The sequence below is a fragment of the Podospora pseudopauciseta genome, chromosome 6, assembly GCF_035222475.1.
Source record: "Podospora pseudopauciseta strain CBS 411.78 chromosome 6, whole genome shotgun sequence".
Taxonomy (NCBI): Eukaryota; Fungi; Ascomycota; class Sordariomycetes; order Sordariales; family Podosporaceae; genus Podospora; species Podospora pseudopauciseta.
The window spans coordinates 1,120,024-1,137,210 of NC_085895.1; the positions used below are offsets into that span (position 1 = coordinate 1,120,024).

The 17,187-nt window shown below is 52.1% G+C and overlaps 7 protein-coding genes across 7 annotated transcripts; 3 read left to right on the forward strand and 4 right to left on the reverse strand.

Moving 5' to 3' along the window:
* Positions 1-14: 14 nt before the first annotated feature.
* Positions 15-843, forward strand: QC763_605762 (uncharacterized protein; the record flags this gene model as incomplete). The annotated part of the gene is made up of 3 exons (XM_062914417.1): positions 15-270; positions 300-355; positions 433-843. The coding sequence occupies 3 exons, from the start codon at positions 15-17 to the stop codon at positions 841-843; spliced, it is 723 nt and encodes a 240-aa protein (XP_062762649.1).
* A 3,588-nt stretch (positions 844-4,431) lies between these two features.
* QC763_0090820 (uncharacterized protein) lies at positions 4,432-6,468 on the reverse strand (the record flags this gene model as incomplete). Its single annotated transcript, XM_062906238.1, has 3 exons — positions 4,432-4,894; positions 5,019-5,363; positions 6,317-6,468. The coding sequence occupies 3 exons, from the start codon at positions 6,466-6,468 to the stop codon at positions 4,864-4,866; spliced, it is 528 nt and encodes a 175-aa protein (XP_062762650.1). The 3' UTR covers positions 4,432-4,863.
* A 237-nt stretch (positions 6,469-6,705) lies between these two features.
* On the reverse strand, positions 6,706-7,325 carry QC763_0090830 (uncharacterized protein; the record flags this gene model as incomplete). Its single annotated transcript, XM_062906239.1, has 2 exons — positions 6,706-6,905; positions 7,046-7,325. 2 exons carry the CDS (start codon positions 7,323-7,325, stop codon positions 6,706-6,708), a joined length of 480 nt encoding a protein of 159 aa, XP_062762651.1.
* Positions 7,326-7,458: 133 nt separating this feature from the next.
* On the reverse strand, positions 7,459-7,750 carry QC763_0090840 (uncharacterized protein; the record flags this gene model as incomplete). The annotated part of the gene is made up of 2 exons (XM_062906240.1): positions 7,459-7,507; positions 7,566-7,750. 2 exons carry the CDS (start codon positions 7,748-7,750, stop codon positions 7,459-7,461), a joined length of 234 nt encoding a protein of 77 aa, XP_062762652.1.
* Positions 7,751-8,248: 498 nt separating this feature from the next.
* QC763_605780 (uncharacterized protein) lies at positions 8,249-9,686 on the reverse strand (the record flags this gene model as incomplete). Its single annotated transcript, XM_062914418.1, has 3 exons — positions 9,246-9,686; positions 8,330-9,007; positions 8,249-8,273 (listed from the first exon to the last, which is right to left on the reverse strand). Exons 1-3 carry the CDS (start codon positions 9,395-9,397, stop codon positions 8,249-8,251), a joined length of 855 nt encoding a protein of 284 aa, XP_062762653.1. The 5' UTR covers positions 9,398-9,686.
* A 1,363-nt stretch (positions 9,687-11,049) lies between these two features.
* QC763_605790 (uncharacterized protein) lies at positions 11,050-13,028 on the forward strand. Its single transcript, XM_062914419.1, has 2 exons — positions 11,050-11,555; positions 11,621-13,028. The coding sequence occupies exons 1-2, from the start codon at positions 11,487-11,489 to the stop codon at positions 12,731-12,733; spliced, it is 1,182 nt and encodes a 393-aa protein (XP_062762654.1). The 5' UTR covers positions 11,050-11,486; the 3' UTR covers positions 12,734-13,028.
* A 2,920-nt stretch (positions 13,029-15,948) lies between these two features.
* On the forward strand, positions 15,949-17,088 carry QC763_605795 (uncharacterized protein; the record flags this gene model as incomplete). The annotated part of the gene is given in 2 exon segments (XM_062914420.1): positions 15,949-16,626; positions 16,642-17,088. 2 exon segments carry the CDS (start codon positions 15,949-15,951, stop codon positions 17,086-17,088), a joined length of 1,125 nt encoding a protein of 374 aa, XP_062762655.1.
* Between the last annotated feature and the right edge of the window lie 99 nt (positions 17,089-17,187).

A 17,187-nucleotide genomic window follows, 5' to 3' on the forward strand; every position in this document is an offset into this window, starting at 1 on the left:
ACCATGGCAAGAATATGACCAGACCCGATGGACCTGGCAGGGTCGGCAACGTAGATGGAACTGATGAGCCCACACCCATTGACGGCGATGACGGCTGCGAGAACATCGATGATCTAACCGACCTAGAGGCAGAGAAGGAGCGCGATGAAGAGCAAAAGAGGAAAGCGGAGGAGGAGGATAAGAAGAAGGAGGAGGATAAGAAGGGGGAGGAGAAGAAGAAGGAAGGGGAGAAGAAGGAAGAGGAGAAGAAGGAAGAGGAGGAGGATGAGGGGAAGGAGAAGAAGAAGGAGGAGGAGGAGGAGGATGGAGACTGGATCAAAATCTTCACCATTTCGATTCCCGCGATCACTCGCGGGTGCCAATTGCAACTTCGCAATCACTGCGACTGGACTTGTGAGGTGGTCTTCCTCGATCGATGGCATGACTTGGAAGACTTCCGTTACTGGGTTCGCTATCTGTGGGACAGCGATTCGTTCCTCTTCGGCCAAACCAAAGAAGTTCTTCTATTCTTTCCATGGCGGCAAGAAAGTTGCCGCGTCAGCAAGAATAGCGGCCAAGTTCAAGAAGTGGGTAGAGAATGTAGAGAGCAATGAGACGCTGATTGTGGGCGGGGAGGACATGAAGATGTTTGTGCGTCAGGGTTTTGGGTTGGAGGACTTACTCGAATGGGAAGGGTTGGACGGTTATCGTGTTAAGCTTTATGATGACGAGGACGATGATAATGATGACGATGAGCCCGAGAGAGGATATAAGGCGACGGCGCGGAAGGAGGCTGGAGAGGTGGCAGCAAGGCAAGGACCAGGAGGCGACAGTTCTCGTGTGGTGTGTCCCGCGGAAATTTAGGCGAAGCTGTAGGTACAGCCGCTGTGTCAGTTTCAGCAATGGGGCTCTTTGGGAGGAGGATGCTGAGGGTGTTTATAAACAGCGGATGAGCGAGAGGGAGGAACTTCTTCGGGATGAGCTCAACGGCGTGCTGTCGGCCGTGGCTTTTCTGACTATGGTGCTACCGTCACCTAACTTTTGGCCATGGTACTTGCCCTTTTGGCGTGATCTGGCAGGAGCCACAGTCTCCTCTACCAATTGACAAGATTTATACAATTCAGGCTAGATCGAAATTGGGTGTTTACTCATGGCTTTAAATGTATAAGCCGTGTACCATTCGTCTTTTAACACAACTGTGTGACCAAATAACCTAGAATCCCCAGCCGTCAGCAGGCCTTGCCTGTCAGTCTCGAATAGACCTCAGTTCATCTTGAGAATACGATGGGACCTGTACACTCCAGGCTTGCCCGACGTCTAGATCCAACGTTTACACAAATTCGCTTACTTTATTGGCTTCCTCTTCTAATACCAACCTGCTAGCATCAGCCGTGCCACCAATTATCCAATTCTGTGCGACGTGAACCCAAGCGCAGGCGACTAGACCTCTTATAATCACTCTCCAAGGTAGCCCAACAAGCAAGATGTGAGAGAAGCACCGTCTCATCACGGACCGGCTCTCGTGAGAAAGCGCCTGTAGCCTCTCCGACTCTCCCCGTTACTTATCCGTTCCGGTGCCGGGCGGCCAGAGGATATCGATGCTCCCCAAACACTAGCAGATAGAACAACATCCCGGACGTCTCTCTCTCCCGTTCCGTAGACCCGTCAGCCGAGAACCATCAACCAACCGGCAAATGCGATATTCGAGGCCGTTTTTCCACAAGATAACGGATTCCACATTGCACTAGAGCCTGCAGAGAAGCTGCTGTCGGACGTAATTATGAAGGGGTTAGTTATTTCTGATCCTGAGCTGAGGTGCTGTGAAGAAAGTATGTGTGAGATGTGGAAGTTGGAGGTTGTTGGTGTGTACCGTCTGCAGAAGCTGACTTATTATGACGTGAGACTGGGACTAAGGGCTCTTTGTCGCTGTCGTGGACCGTGTTGTCGGATGTTTTGACAGCGTTCCCATTCAGTGGGATTCCAGGGACATGGACATCTGAAAGACTCTCTTTGACATCCATTGACAGCCCCTAACCTCTGCTGACAGTCCTTGACCCCTTTTGACCGCCCCCAAACACTTCCAGACTCCCAAGACTTACCCCCTGACGTCTTAAGTCTCAGTAAATCCCGCCTTAGACAGCATACCGGACAATCAACACTTAACCACAGGACACCAGTCAACTCCAACAAGTCCAATAGACAACAGTCTCTTTACTGGGACACCTTCCTCATAAAGACTCAGGCAAGACATGCCCTCCATTCTCCTCAACCAGTACTTCCCCATCTACGTACCCTTCAAGAGCCATCCCCTCTCTCGTTTACTACTTGCTGCTACCGCTACCACCACTGCCACCAATGCCACCATCACCTTCACCGTCACCGTCACCTCCACGAGTTCCGCCAACGACAAACGACAACAACAGCAACAGTAGCAGCCGCAACAACAACAGTAGTAACGACAACAGTATCCCACCGCTTCCCCCATTCCCAACAAAGACTGGCCAGCATTGACCTCCGCTCCGTCTGGTAGAAGGCACACCAACCCCCCCCCCTTTTCCTTGAAACGAGCAACCAATCATGAACACATAGCCGCGCCGATGTTCCCATCTCGATTTCGCCTGCCAACTGTTTCCCTGGGCCCAGGTGTGGCTCTGGCATTGAATTTGTTGAGAGGTTCGTGGGCGAGCGGGCGAACGACAGAGGATTGGGAGGAGGAGGAGGAGGAGGTAGGAATGATAACCTGAGCGGATGAACGTGAGTAGGTTCTCGGGATGATGGGATGGAAGGATTGTGGGGCCGGGAGGGGAAGGGAGCATGCTGGGATTTGGGTGGGTTGGTTTGATATGGAGTGGTTGTGTAAACATAAGGTAAGGTAGAAAGGGTGAGGGGGTGGTAACGTTGAGTCTGGGTTTGAGATGTCTTGGCGGGGACGGGAACGAGATTCGGAACGGAAGGGGTTGTGTTCTTGACCTTCTCGGCGGCGGTGGTGGTATAAAAGGGTGATCTGGAGGTTGTTGGTATATTCGTTGGGAATGTTAGCGAGGAAGAGGGATACGGGGGGTGGTTGTGGGTATAGTATACTGTATCCTGGGACCGGAATCGGTGCAGGCTGTCGGGAGGATACCTCGGCATGGATGTCTACATCTCACCCACGATCAAGATGTCAGTCATGCCTTTATCCACCAACCGTCAAAGAGTTTCAACACCCAAACCCGCCCCGTACACCTCCCCTCGACATCAACCCATCCTCCCCAAAACCACCACCAACCCCCCCCAACCCTCCCCATCCCCTCCTCAAGCAATCAGCGACCAACCCCAACCTCACCCCCAACTCCACCAATGATGAGCGCACAGCAACCAGCGACAACACCACAGAGCCAACAAAGACGTAACCCCAGCTCGGACGGGAAACAAACCACCAATCATTCTCTGTCGCCGACCGCTGTGAACAAGGATTCGGAGTTCCTGTCAAACTTGAACTTAGCCTGGAGAGTAACCAGAAGATGGTTCAACACAATCTATACCAACTTACTTAGCTGTGGTTAAAAATACCCCAAAAGTAAATAACAACAAAAAAGAAGGAAGAAGAAAAGGAAGAAAAGCCCGAAAATCCCAAGCGTGAAACTGGCAAAACCAAAGATGTTGACCATCGTAGAAGACCTTTTGTGTACTAAATATTGGCTGGAGATACCTCGAGGGCAAGCTCGACCCAAGCTTAGCCACCAGGTAGAGCCCCGCCGTGCAAGCAACCCTAACTCCAAAGTTGATGCCGCTCAGTGTCGGCGACTACTGGCCCAGTGTCGGCCACTGCTCCCTCAGTTCTCCAAGCAGCCGCGAATTAAAACCGAACCACATCCGAGACCTACCCCTTCGCAGTGCAAAAACACCAGGATTTGTTTATATTCGTATAGGGATATAGATAACAGCAAAGATCTAATAAACAGCAAAGGTGTAGGTGTGAGCAGCGAATGCGCAAGATTGAACGCCGGGAGACCAGCCCGAGTTGGGGTCGACACGACCGAGCCAGCTCTAACTCGCCCGGCTCAACCGGAGAAGTGTCGATTGGAGATGAGGGTGTGTGAAACATGGTGAATATGTTTTGGAAAAGACATCAACACCTACATATGTACTACACCCATCAAAGACACTGAACATGACGTATCACCCCATCTCTCAACACCCTTGCCCTGCACCCTTACACAACACACATACACACACCTTCAACCGCGATATTAGCTGACACATAAAGAAAGGTCAACCCATACCGTGTCATAACTATACCTCGAAGCATAATCATCACACCTTCAAAGATATTCAAAACATCCATTAGTTCCCCTTCAAAGCACAGTTCACAACATACCATACCTCAACTTGCTTCTGCCATGCCAATTATCCTTTAGACACACTCACACATCACATCACATCAAATCACATCATCACAAACATCAAGCCAACATCCCTTTGGTATTGTGCGATATAACCACCCCCAACAAACTCAACGGAAAACAAATCCCGTAAACTCCCCCCACCCAACCATCCATCCTTTTTCCCTCCCATAATATCCCTTGACCCCAAGTCGGCGAGTGAAAAAACCCAGCAAGAGAGAGAGAGGGAGAGAAAAAGAAAAAAAGAAAAAAAAGGCAGAAAAGAAAACCCATGACGCCTCCCCCTATGCGGATAGACCTCCATGAAAGAAAACCCCACCGAGTCCCCCTTACGCCTTTATCCCCCCCTTCCCTATCCCCCACCTAATGCCCGAACGCCAGTTAAACAAGTCGAAGGAATAGAAGAAAAAGAAAAAGAAAAGCTGGCGAGGTAAAAGGGAAAAACACTTGATCGCAAATAGATGACGTTGTCAAGTGTGTCGCGTCAGAACGACACAACTTAGCCGGCGTAACCAATGCCCACATGGCGCCTAAACTCACGAAACAAAAAGTGGTCAGACATGCTCTAGACAAACAGTTCAAACAGGGGGAAAAAAAAAAAAAAGAAAAAAAACCAGTCAAACTGGGTGTGGATACAGACATGTGATGACTTACGAGGCATCAGCCGAGTACACCGTCGTGGCAGCGCGGGGCTGACCATACGAATCCTGGTCATCCTCCGAGTCCTCCTTCTTGACAATCGTGTCAGACTTGGGGGCCTCCTTCTTCACACCGCGACGCTTCTTGGGGGCGGGGGTGGGATCGGCCTCCTCATTGTCGGTTCCGTTGTCACCAGCAGCGGCGGCCTGACCCTTGCGCTTGTTGGAACCGGGAGTTTTTTTGGCCGCGGCCTTGCCACCACGGGCCTTGGCGGGGGTCTCAGGGGCATTGGCGCTGGATCCCTCGGCAGGACCGTCGTTGGCGGCGGTGTCCTTGCGCCGGAGCTTCTGGAGGTGCTGACTGTGAGAGAACGAGATGTCAGTGTAGGGTTCTCAAAAGGGATCAAGTGAAGCATGTCAGCAAAGTACGTGATGGCCTTGACGGTGCAAGTATAGCCGAGTTCGTGCATTTGTTCCATCACGGCTCTGAGCTGGTCCTGGGAGGGGCTCAACTCCTGGACGAGACAGAGGAGGAGGTCGTGGTTGGCCTGGAGGTCCCACTTCATGCGAGACTTGTCGATGGCCATGTATGCGACTTTTCTTGGTGAATGGCTTGAGGTGATGGTGATGTAGGTGTTGATGTGGGATGAGGGTTGACTGAAGAGTGAAAGAGAAGAGAAAGGAGGAAAACTGGGGCAGAGTCGAAGAGGAGGAGGGGAAGGGACGGGAAGGAAATGAGGAAGAGTTGGAGAGAAGCGGAGCGGGGGGAAGGTGTGCCAGGCAGCGATATTGTGTCGCTTGCCGCCGAACGTCAACTCAATGAGAATGGGCGGAAGGAACAAAAGCAACAGCAAAAGGGAAAGAACCGCGTACAGTGCAGCGCCTTGGGTGTAGTTGTAGCCGCGGAGATTGGTGTAGGCAATGATGGCGTCCCAGCACTCGGCTTTGATCTCGCCACGCACAATCACTGCTTGAAGCAGGGTCAGGTGTGCGTCGTGATCCCAGACCGTGGTCGGCTTTCCAGAAAGAGCACGTCCAGGTGGCATGTTGTTGGGTGATGTTGGTGAAGAAGTGGGTGTCTGGTGGTGGTGTAAAGACGCTGAGAACAGGGTGTGCGTGGTGGTGGTTGTGAAAAAGTATGAGAGAAAGCTGCGGAGGCTTTTCGAAGGGAGAAAGAACAGATAGCTGGGAAGTTGCCGGCAACGCCGAGAACCACGTCTTCGCTTGATGACCTGGTCATCCGAGTCCTGCTCTTTCCTGCCTGTGGTCCGACGACTAATCAGACTACAGAAGGTAGGGGGAATGAGTGCTTACGCTAGAGCTGAGCCTGAGAAATGATAGCCTTTGGTCCGGCAAGCCAGTGCGATCTTGATTATATCCTGCTTTGACAGGTTCATCCACTCGTACATCGCCTGAAGCGCAGCCAGGTTCTGCTCCGCGCCCCAAATTGTAACCTTTCGAGCCATGTTGTCCGTGGTCAAACGGGTTGTTGTGATGATTTCAATCGTTGCCAGACGAAATATCGTTTGCGGATGAAAGAGGGTTGATGGACGAAAGAGGGTTGACGGACGAAGGAAAAAGGAAGGGAAAAAGAATGGGACTGTGAAGGAGAGGACGAAATATAAAGACTCTTGGGTTCGTCGGGTGCAACTCGGACCACATCAGTGGGTCGACAACTTTGTCGGTTCACTTGTGATCTCCTGTCAACACCTGTTCAGACGGATAACGTACCGAAGGCCATTCCAGCCAATGTTATAGCCACGCTCACGCATGGCCTTCACCAGCTGGTCCTTGTCTTCAGCCGACAAGGGGGCTTTCATGTTGTAAATGATTTCAAAGACGTCGTCTTTGATGTCCTCCCAGCGGTTGATATACTTGGTCGGTGGCGGCATTGTGAACGGTGCTATGAAGGGTGAGATGTCAAGTGTGGTTAGAGGGTAGCGAGAGCAGCTCAGGTCAAGCTGAGGTGGTGTTTTGTGAATGGAGAAAATAATAGCAGGTCAAAAACCAGGCTAGCAGTAAATAACTGGGCAGCTTGCTCACAGCCTGCTGGGAAAGGGCGACCACTGGCAGCACCACTAGGCAGGGCCAGACAGACGTGGTCCGATAAGGGGAGCAGGCCGATAACGGGGCCAGACCAATGACGGAGTTGAAAGCAGCAGATGGAAACATACCGAATCTTGTCCCAGTTGACGTCCTCGTGGCCCTTACTCTTCATCTTGTCCACGATCTGCGCCTGGACTTCCCTCCCCATCTCCTTGCTGTAGACGTCATACAAGCAGGTGAGGAGGTCCGAGTTGGACTGATTATCCCAGCGAACCATGTCGGTGATTGGTGTTGGTGTCGGTATTGTGTTGTGAGTGTGTGGTGCTTGAGAGAGTCGCAAGTTGCACAAGGGAATGTGCTTGTTGTGGAAGAGAAAGTAAACTGACTGGCAAACAAACAGAATTTCCAGATTATGGCACTAGCCAACGAGGATCTCGACTCGACTCGACTACTGCAGGGCTTCAAGACAGAAGAACACGGAGAAAGTACAAACAAACAAACACCGCAGAATACGTACCGGATAGCCTCCCAAGTGAAAGGCGAACCCATGTGAGCCATGGTATCGACCACAATGTCCTTGCTGTTAGCCAGGCTAACGCCTTGGGCGATCAGAACATTGTAGAGGCCCACGGCGAGGGCTTCATGAGGCTCATTGCCCCATTTGGTGTTGCCAACCTTCTCGGTGGTTCTCTTGTCGGACATTGTTGACGGTTGATATCGAGCTGATCGTTGTCGAGTCTTTGCTGTATCCGCAGGAGGATGGCGAGATCTGGAGATGGTACAAGATCAGCAGCTTGGATGTCAGGATAAAGTCGAGATCTCGGGAGCAGATTTCGAGAGGAAACTAACGCAAGTTCTTGACGATGCCACCACCCCACCGTGCCAGCAAAGAACACAGGTTGGCAAGCGCGGTGCTGAGGTAGGTAAGGCAGGAACGACAGGGGCAGCCTGGAGATTTCAACGCTCTTGCAAAGGGTATCGTGATACGGAAATATTATCCTGTTATTGCTGACGCCGAGATGTTAACCATAGCCCACCACGAAAGGGGTTCCATACTTCTTTTGAACCCTCGCCGATCCTCGCCGATCCGCCAGCGCCATTACCACATTATCATACAGTCGCCATCTTTGTAACGTCCCAGACAAACCAAACAAAGGAAACACCAAGCCATCACGCTATATATCATATATGACGGACAGATCAAGCCTCACCATAACTACTAAAGCTGCGACAAGGTGTCAGCGGCGAAAAGATACCAACGGGGAAGAGCTAAGTACTCACTCCTGACTATAGTCTCCCGGCGTGGGTTCATTGTGTGCTGACAAGGCATTCATCATAGCTTCATCATCCAGCGAACCACTTTGCGAATCGTCCAGCCTTTGCCGCTTAGCCATATGCTCGTCCGAGTCATCCTCCAGATTAGGGTCCACGGCAAGATCATCAGGGGATTCCATCTGGGCTGGTGGTGCGCCACCAGCATTGATGGGCCGAGATGGTGGGCGAACTGGTGTCTGTACCTGAGCCTGGACATTTTGAGCATACATGGGATGCATCTGAACACCGGGCGGCGGAGCAGGCATGCCAGGGATGACGGGCACCGGAACGCTGGTGATTTGTTGCGGCGTCGGAGGAGCACTGGAAACGGGAGCCCCCGGAGGACCAGGAGCCACACCCGGGACGGGGCCAGGAGCAACACTAGGGGCTAAGCCCGGGCCGCCACCAGGAGCCCCACCGGGGGCTTGTCCTGGCCCGGCGGCGGCAATGGCGGCGGCGGCAGCAGCAGCAGCATGATCGGCAGCAGTTGGTGGAGCGGGATTTTTTCTTGGGCGGCCTCGGCCGGGTCCCGGTCTCCGTGTGATGGGGTTCAAGGTGGGATCAATCTTTCTGGGACTGTTGTCGGGGTTGACAGTGCTGGAATCGGCCTTGTTCTGAGCACGACGAAGGCCTTGGAAGTGCTGGCTGGGACGGTGTGTTAGACCAGATCAAACGGCATAAAGAACATTCCCGGTTGGATGGCCGATATCACAAGTGGTACCGCAACAGACATCATCTCGGCTCAACTCGAGAAAGCAATTGTTGATCAACTAAAAGGGGGTACAGGATTGGGGCAGAGATACAAGAGAAACAGCAAGCAACAGCCACCGGCCAGTGCTAATCATTTACGAGATACCAGACATGAATTACAAGAGAAACTCACCGACATCCTTCGTTGGTGAAGCCATAGCCCATGGAGCGCATATGGTTGCCGATGGTGGTCCATTCGCTGCCACTGATGACGCCAATGTTCTTGACGGACAGGATGGTGAAGAACAGGTCCTTGTCGGCCCGGTCGTTCCAGTTTTTGTTCATGGTGACAGCGACAGCGGCAGTATCAGAATACAATAATTGGTAGCTGATGAACAGAGTGGATAGCGGCCACGAGAGGGAAAATTGCTAAGGTCTGCTAAGCAGAGATGCATTTGCTGAAGAAGGTGGCCAGATCATTCAACCGGCGCCGAGACCAGACCAACATGTTCCATCTGATTGGCCAATGCCACATGGTCAGAGCTTCCTCGCTAGGGGCTGGGACCAAACTCAATTGGGACAGAGGAAGGGAGGGGAAGAAAAAAAGAGGTTGGGGAATGGGGATGGCGCCTTGTGGTCCGTGGAATGGAATGTGTGAGTGGGTGGGTCCCATATTAAGAGAAAAAAAACCCGAGGTCAGATGATTTGGCGCCAGTATCGCGCACCAGTGGCACAGCCCCCCAGCCTGCGACGCGCTGTAGCCCTGAAATATCCCCAACCTGACGCGGATGACGACTGCCTGTGGGCCATTCACTGTCCTGTTGAGTGATCTCAACTCTTTATAGCACAGTGATAACATCATGTAGATACATCACCGCTCTTGTGATGACTCGATCCGAGGCAATTGTGACTGTTGCAATCATGCCTTTGTCCTCAGTACCTACCTTAGACATTGCTCCGGCGGATTGCATCACCGCCTTATCGTCGGCGTCTCAGGATGGAAGCTCGGGAGGGGTAGCATCACAGGCTGCTCTGTACCCCATCATCAGGCAGCCAAGAGGCAACAAAAAAGGCCACGAAGCAGTGAGCGTGCGTCTGCCATTGACCCGCACCCCCATCCCCAATCCCCATCCCCATCCATGCCTTGCTCCCACTACCTACTTCATCGACTCTGCATATTCCGAACTTGGAAATCCCACTGAGCTGTTTTCCTCTTGCTCCAACCGACGTCTCGCATTTCCCAATCCCATCCGAGTCTAGTGACTCACTGATCAATCTCTGTCTGTGCCGTTCCTGACACTGGCCAGCTGGAGACAGATTGATTCCCGATCGATCCAGACTTCCCTTCCCCTCCCCCGAGCCATGCAGTTTGACGATGGTTCACCCACCTGCATGTCGTCGCCCGGGCTGCGCAAGCATCTACTTATCATTGTGACAGCTACGACAGCTTCGACAGCTACTAGCTCACACAGCTGCCGCACCTCGAGGCAGCCACTCGATTCGCCAGGGGCCGTTTGACATGGTCACAGCCAATGCCTTGACTCGGAGCAGCTTCAACAAGAGATGGATGTCACACCTCCAGCATGTGAGGCAAGGGCCAGGGATCTGCATGTCTTGGGAGAAAAGCACTTCACGCGGTAGCGCCTCGGTGCCGCGTTGCGCTCGTCGCTCCATCCCACCCTCTATCGCCGGCTTCTTTCTTGTGTGAGTGGCCCGGCCTTTTCCTTTTGTTGAGCCTGTTCCCCCACCAGAGGGCCTGTGGACCAGGCAACCGCTGCTGATTGTCTTCTGGAAATGCTGTAGATAGATAAATACCTATGCCCGGAAAAGGAGGTCCTATCTGTGTCCAGCGCAGGGTGGCGCTTTCAAGCTGCATTCTATGCTTTACCCACAATGGCTGCTGCTCACACCCAGCAAACAAAACCTCATGCATCCCCCTCCTCATTTGGCAAAGACTGCTGTCCCCCTTTGCTCTCTTCCCCAATGAAGACCGATGCCACCAAGCCATTGCTTCTTTGCTCTCAGCCCAAAGGAAAACTACATGAGAAGATTTTTTATTGCTTCTATTTAGGGGAGGGGGGGGAGGGGGGGGGGTGAAACAGCCATATAACCCGCCCGACAGCCTCACCCACGGCTCATCTACATTCACACCGCACACCATCCCATCCAACAGTGACTCACTTCCCCACACAGTTCCCCAGAGCCTTCTGTAGTATTCTGTCGGTGTGATCCCTGGCCCCTGCGAGAGAAGAAGAGCCTTCATATTGAGCTGGTCACTCCCCTCTGCTGCTGGGTGGTGGTTTTCTCTCTCTTTTCTTCCCTCGGTCGGCTGGCTTTCGACCGCCTCTCCCCTCCCTTCCACACCCTCCATCCCCCAATCAGACGTCGACATCCTCCCCAACCGCCCGATCGAGAGCCCTCTACATCCTTCATCATGGCCCACAACGATAATGCCATGACCCGGTTCCTCTTTGCCATACTCCAGCAAAAATGCCTCAAAGATGTATGTTTTCTCTGCTTCTTCTACCGCCACGGAGAGACCACTCACCAGGCCAACTTCGCGTCCAGATCGACTGGAACAAGGTGGCCCAAGATCCCAATCTCGCTCAGCCCATTACCAATGGCCATGCCGCCCGCATGCGCTACTCGAGGTTCAGGTCGGCCATGCTAGGCATCGAACCTCAGAAACGAAACAGAGTCAGCAAACCGGCAGCGAGGAAGAAAAAGACCACAGCAGCATCCACCTCACAAAAGGAAGCCGGCGATGGAGACACCCAAGACACGCCTGCTAAGCCCGACAATCCTCCAGCGAAGAAGATCAAGGTCGAAAGGTTATCGCCAAAGCCTGCCAATCCGCAACTGCCTTCTCCAAAGTCGGATACCATCCCAGCCAGCACCTTCGAAATCGAGACGGTCAGTATCAAGAAAGAAAGGACAGCATCTAGCACTCCTACCACAGCTACTATGTCGATGCCCGGGACTCCCATCGACACGCCTCTCTTCTCCAACATGATGCATTCTCACCGCCAGGGCCCAACTCCCATCCCGCCACCTGCGCACAATCACACCATGCGTCTTTTGACGCCATGCAGCGACCATCAATCCCCCGTGTCCGTCCAAGCACAAGCATCAGACGTGTTGATGCATCATAATCTTAACCAAAACTTCATGACAGCCGCTCACAGCAGCCCTCTAAACAATACTCACGACTTTCATCAACACCATCATCAATCACAAACCCAGCCCCCCTACGATCACCACACCCACCACTTCGACACCGCGAGCCCCACCTGGGGCCACACAAGCCACATGTCGCAGAACAGTCCCGCGTCGGTATCGATGTACTCGCCCACAAACACGACCGCGACAGCCTTTGGCTACTCCCCATCCGCTGCCGCCCGCGATCACACACACTCACATTCGCAACACACCCAGTTCTCCCAGCAGCAACAAACACAGGAGGAGCGCAATCTCGGACTGATGGGGATGGGAATGGGAATGGGGATGAACACAATGAATATGAATCTCGCTGGGATGGACACGGGGCAGTTTGATTTCAATAATATGGTGATGCATCAGGGGTTGAGGACAAGTGTGTCGCCCTCTCCTGCTCACCCCATCAAGGCGGAGCATGTGTCGGGGAGTCCCCAGTGGGGGGCGATGGATGGGGGGTTTGTTTGATATTTTTGATACGGAGCCAAGATTGGGTAACACGGTTCGGGAAGTTTATGAAGAGGGAAGATATTGGGTTGTCAGTTACGTTGATTTTGATTTTCTTCTCTTTCTCTTTTACATGGTTGTAAACGGTAGATTGGTTTTCAGACTTGTCGTCTACATTTTCTTCTTCTGCTCAGACCCTGCCCCTGGACTTTGAGGGATGAAGGGTGGGGGGTTGTAACATTACCTTTTCTTCTTCGTTGTGTAGTCGGTTGGGAACCCAGATGTGAGCGGATTGAAGAGAGGATATCTTGGGGTGGGTTGGGGTAGGGTGTGATAGTTTGGTATGACTGATTGATAATATGATTGATACATCTCCAATCTAGTTCGCTTTTGCAAATTGTTGATATCGGTGATGATCACCGTCTCAAATGTCGTGTTTGTCTCATTTTTTTTCTTTTTCTTCAATTACCCTCAGCATTTCGTCCAAGCTGGGAGAAGTGTCTCTAAGCTCAGTTGAACAACACATACCGCTCTAACATCGACATCGCCTCCAGATGTTTCACATTGGCGCTAGTCACCCGCTCTGGCCAACTGCCACTTGACTTTCAACGGAACCATCATTATTTACCTGAATACACTTTGACCACCTCCCATCCAAATCACGGGTTTAAACCCATCCATCTCTTCACCACAGTCACATCCCCACCATGCTACTCATCAGTACAACATTCTGTTACTTCCAGCAAAAAAAGTAAAACACCAGCAAACTTCAGCTCCACGTCCGATCCCATGAAAGAGCCAGTGTGAGCACCACCTAGGCATCACCAAACCCGCAGAGCCCACAACCGAGCTTCCTACTTAACTAGAGTTGCCTCGACGGAAAAACACTCCCAAGCTATTCCCATTGTGTTCTCACCATATCACAGCTTGGCCGAACAGACACCTCTAAACATTCCTGAATATTATCATGGGATACTAAGATAATATGTTTTGAACTACTCCTTCTGTGTCACGGCGAGAGCTAGACGGATAAATATTTCCAGATCATACCATTTGTATCACCACTCCATGGCGGTTGAGAAAACTAGGTAGCCATGTCCAAAGCATCCGCTCCATTTTATTGTCATTCTTTTTTAATAAATATATAACTCTATACTACCGTTGTCATATACGCTTAGACAAACATACATTCCCGAACCATGCCCTACGTGCTATCATCATAGCCAAGGTATCTGGGTTTAGACGAACAAACCTTCCCAAACCACCCCATCTATGTCACAGCTCAGACGGACTCCCAGATCCAACCCCAACCCCTCTACCTATATCACCACCGTACAGCAGCTTAGACAAACAGTTCTGTCCATTTCGTCTCCCTCAAAGAGCATCGCACAGGTCAGACACATTAACTTTAACGAATCGGGTAGTTACAAGTCCCAAGTATCATGCATGATAATTCGTCTAGGATACCCAGGGGTAGCAGACCTCGTGTCCAAGTTAGAGGGAGCGGAACAACCCCGAGCCAGGCCTATGTCAGCAACACGCGCTGAGACAACCCCCAGACCCCGTAGACATCCGCTTGGATGAATTTTCCGCCTTTCTTCCTCGCGTATACCTATTTGCATAGGTGTCTTGTGGCCTGCACTACCCCTGTTGACAGCACTGGAGTTAGGGTTTGATGTGGCATGTTACCCCTGGCAACGCTAAACAGCGCCGGATCCACATTCCAGGGGGATAGACCCCCCTTCTCGAATTTAACCACTACCACCATTGCCGCCATGGTACGCACAACAACAAGAGATACCTGCCTAGACCTGGGATTGAAGAATGTGAGATACCTACATTCAAGGAGGCAGACACGTTGACGGTTTGTGTTGCGTTAGGAGTGCCCTGGGGGACAAGAGCAATGAGCTGGAGTGACCATCATGCACGGTAATTAATGCTTAGCTGTTGGGGGAGGGAAAGATTGAGGATGGGTGGGAGAATTGGGAGTGAGGTTGTGTCGGCGGGGAGGGAGGGGTTGGAGCAATGTTGAAGTTGTGTTGAGGGGAGCATTGCGTGCAGTAATTCTGGGACGGGGGATGACTTTGGTGGGATACGGTTAATACATTCGTTGAGGCGTAATTGAGGCGAATGTATGCTTTTTATGGGGATAAGAGTCTGCCAGAGTAGTGGATTGGTGTTGATTGAGGTGATGGGCGTCGAGACTTCAGGATGGTGGGACTTGAGAAGGGGAGTCGTGAGAGTTATTGTTTGAAAGAGTTTGGTGCCGGCAATGATTTGATGGAGGTGGGCTAGATTACAGTTCCAACATTTTGAAGCCTCAGGGTCAGCTTGTGGCTCTAGGGTTTGTGTCGAGCGGCGTCGATAGGGAAATGGCTTCAAATTCTGGGAGGCGATGACAACGAGGCTTTGAAGCTGTTCAAGGTAGCTGTGTTTGAGATGCCAGAGTCTATCCGTGATACCACAGCCAAAAGAGACTCCCTCTCAATACCTTATCTTCGTCCGCTCTTTGAGAAATGACGACCCAATCTACTGACTGCCTAAATCTGCCGAGCCCCTCACTGCCATGATAAGAACATCAGACGCTTCCCAAGGTCACCATCAGCTTCTTTCTCCGCCTACAAGACACAGGACACGCAATCCCCTTAACCCATGTGTAGTCTTTGGGCCAGTTGACTCGCAATGCCGTCGCCGCCTGCGTATCGTCGTCCGAAGTGAATAGCCCCGTTATCATTCTCCTGCTCCCTTTCCCACCCCCCGGCCAGTGAGACTCAAGGATTGCGGCTCTCCGTCCATTGCTCCTTCCCCGCTTGACATCAGACGGCCAGCTTGGTTGCTCCAAAACAAAAAAAAGAAATCGATTCCAATCTTGAGTTATTGAGCAACTAGGATCCACAAATCCTACAGAACTGGTGGCGTAGGACCGGCGCAGGGAGTCCTTAAATAGAGTCTCTCTCTCTCTGTCTCTCTCCAGTTCTCCTCCATTTCTTTTCTTTCCCACAGCACAACCACTTTGTGACGTTCGCTTCCTGCTGCCTTTGGCTTTCTGCTTTTGCGACCACAACCCAACAACCACAAACAACAACTGCTCTTTGGCAAGAGAAGCATTGATTGTTTGCCTCACTCAATACCGCTCTCCCAGTAAGTTATCTTCTTCCTTCGGAGTTTTGTTTTCTTTCGTCCCGGGGCCGTGATTGCAGTCGCAATAGCCGGTCGGGCATCTTTGGTCGCCATTCATGGCACAAGTGTGCTTTATGTTGCGACTTTCTTTCGTCAGATTCACACCGACAATTGTTTCCTTCCCCTTCCTCGCCTCGTCTACCTATTCAACACATAGATCCCACCTCATCCTCGACACAAACACTCTATCAATCTCACATCACACCTCTCCAACCGCCAAAATGGACTACCTAAAGACAGCCTTCAATTATACAAAACTAACTCTTCTCTCTTTCACAGACCACAAAAACAACCCCTTTTCATCTCAACAACTCACAAAAGCAACAAGGACAATGGCCGAAGAGAAAGCCCCCCAGCCCACCTCAGCTGAGGCCTTCCTCTTCTATTCCATAGTGAAGAATCTGAGAACCCGGCCAGATATCAACTGGGAGGGCGTCGCCCGCGACAACGGTTTCAAAAACGCCGAGACGGCCAAGGTGCGCTACGGACAGGTGAAGCGCAAGCTCAACATTGAGAACTGGTCGCCGCCCGTCAAGCCGCAGGGCGGCAGATCCAGCGGTTCGGGCGTGGGCAAGACGGAGATGGACCAGGGGACTAGTCTTGTGAGCAGCAAGCCCAAGGCTGGGACTGGAGCCGGGGTGGTGAAGAAGAGGACGAACAACAATGGGAAGGGTGGTGGGAAGAAGACTCCGGCCAAGGTTATGGAGGAAGAGGATGATGATGATGATGACGAGGAGGAGGAGGAGGAGGAGGAGGAGGAGGAGGAGAAGTCGAAGGCGAAGGGGATCGATGCTGCCTTGGCGAGACTCTCTCCCACGCCGACGGGACGGGCTCAGCGGCAGGTTGAGTTTGGCAGTGCGATTGCAGATGTGGATGAGTATATTTCTTCGCTGCAGAGTCGGACTCCCATCGTGGCTGCCAGGCAGGTCGGTTCTTACCCTCCTCGTGGGGTCAAGATCGCGGGGGAGGTTTATCTGAAGACTGCCATTCCAGTTAGGGGGTTGGGGGATGTGTGGACGGTCAAGCCGGTTAGTCCTGAGGGGCATGAGGCTTGGTTTCAGGGGTTGGGGTTGGAGGATCAGAACCGGTTTATGGAGGAGGCAGTGGAGTTTTTTGTGAAGAGTTCGGAGGAGGGGGTCGTGGGGGAGAATGCGTTGGTGGTGCATCAGGGTGGTGATGATACGGGGGTTCACTAAGTTTTTTCTTTCACGACACGACGCCACTACTGGGGATGTGGGGATGGAGTATGGGCTTTTTTTTCTTCTTTTTTTTTCTTAATAGGTGAGCAAGGGTCA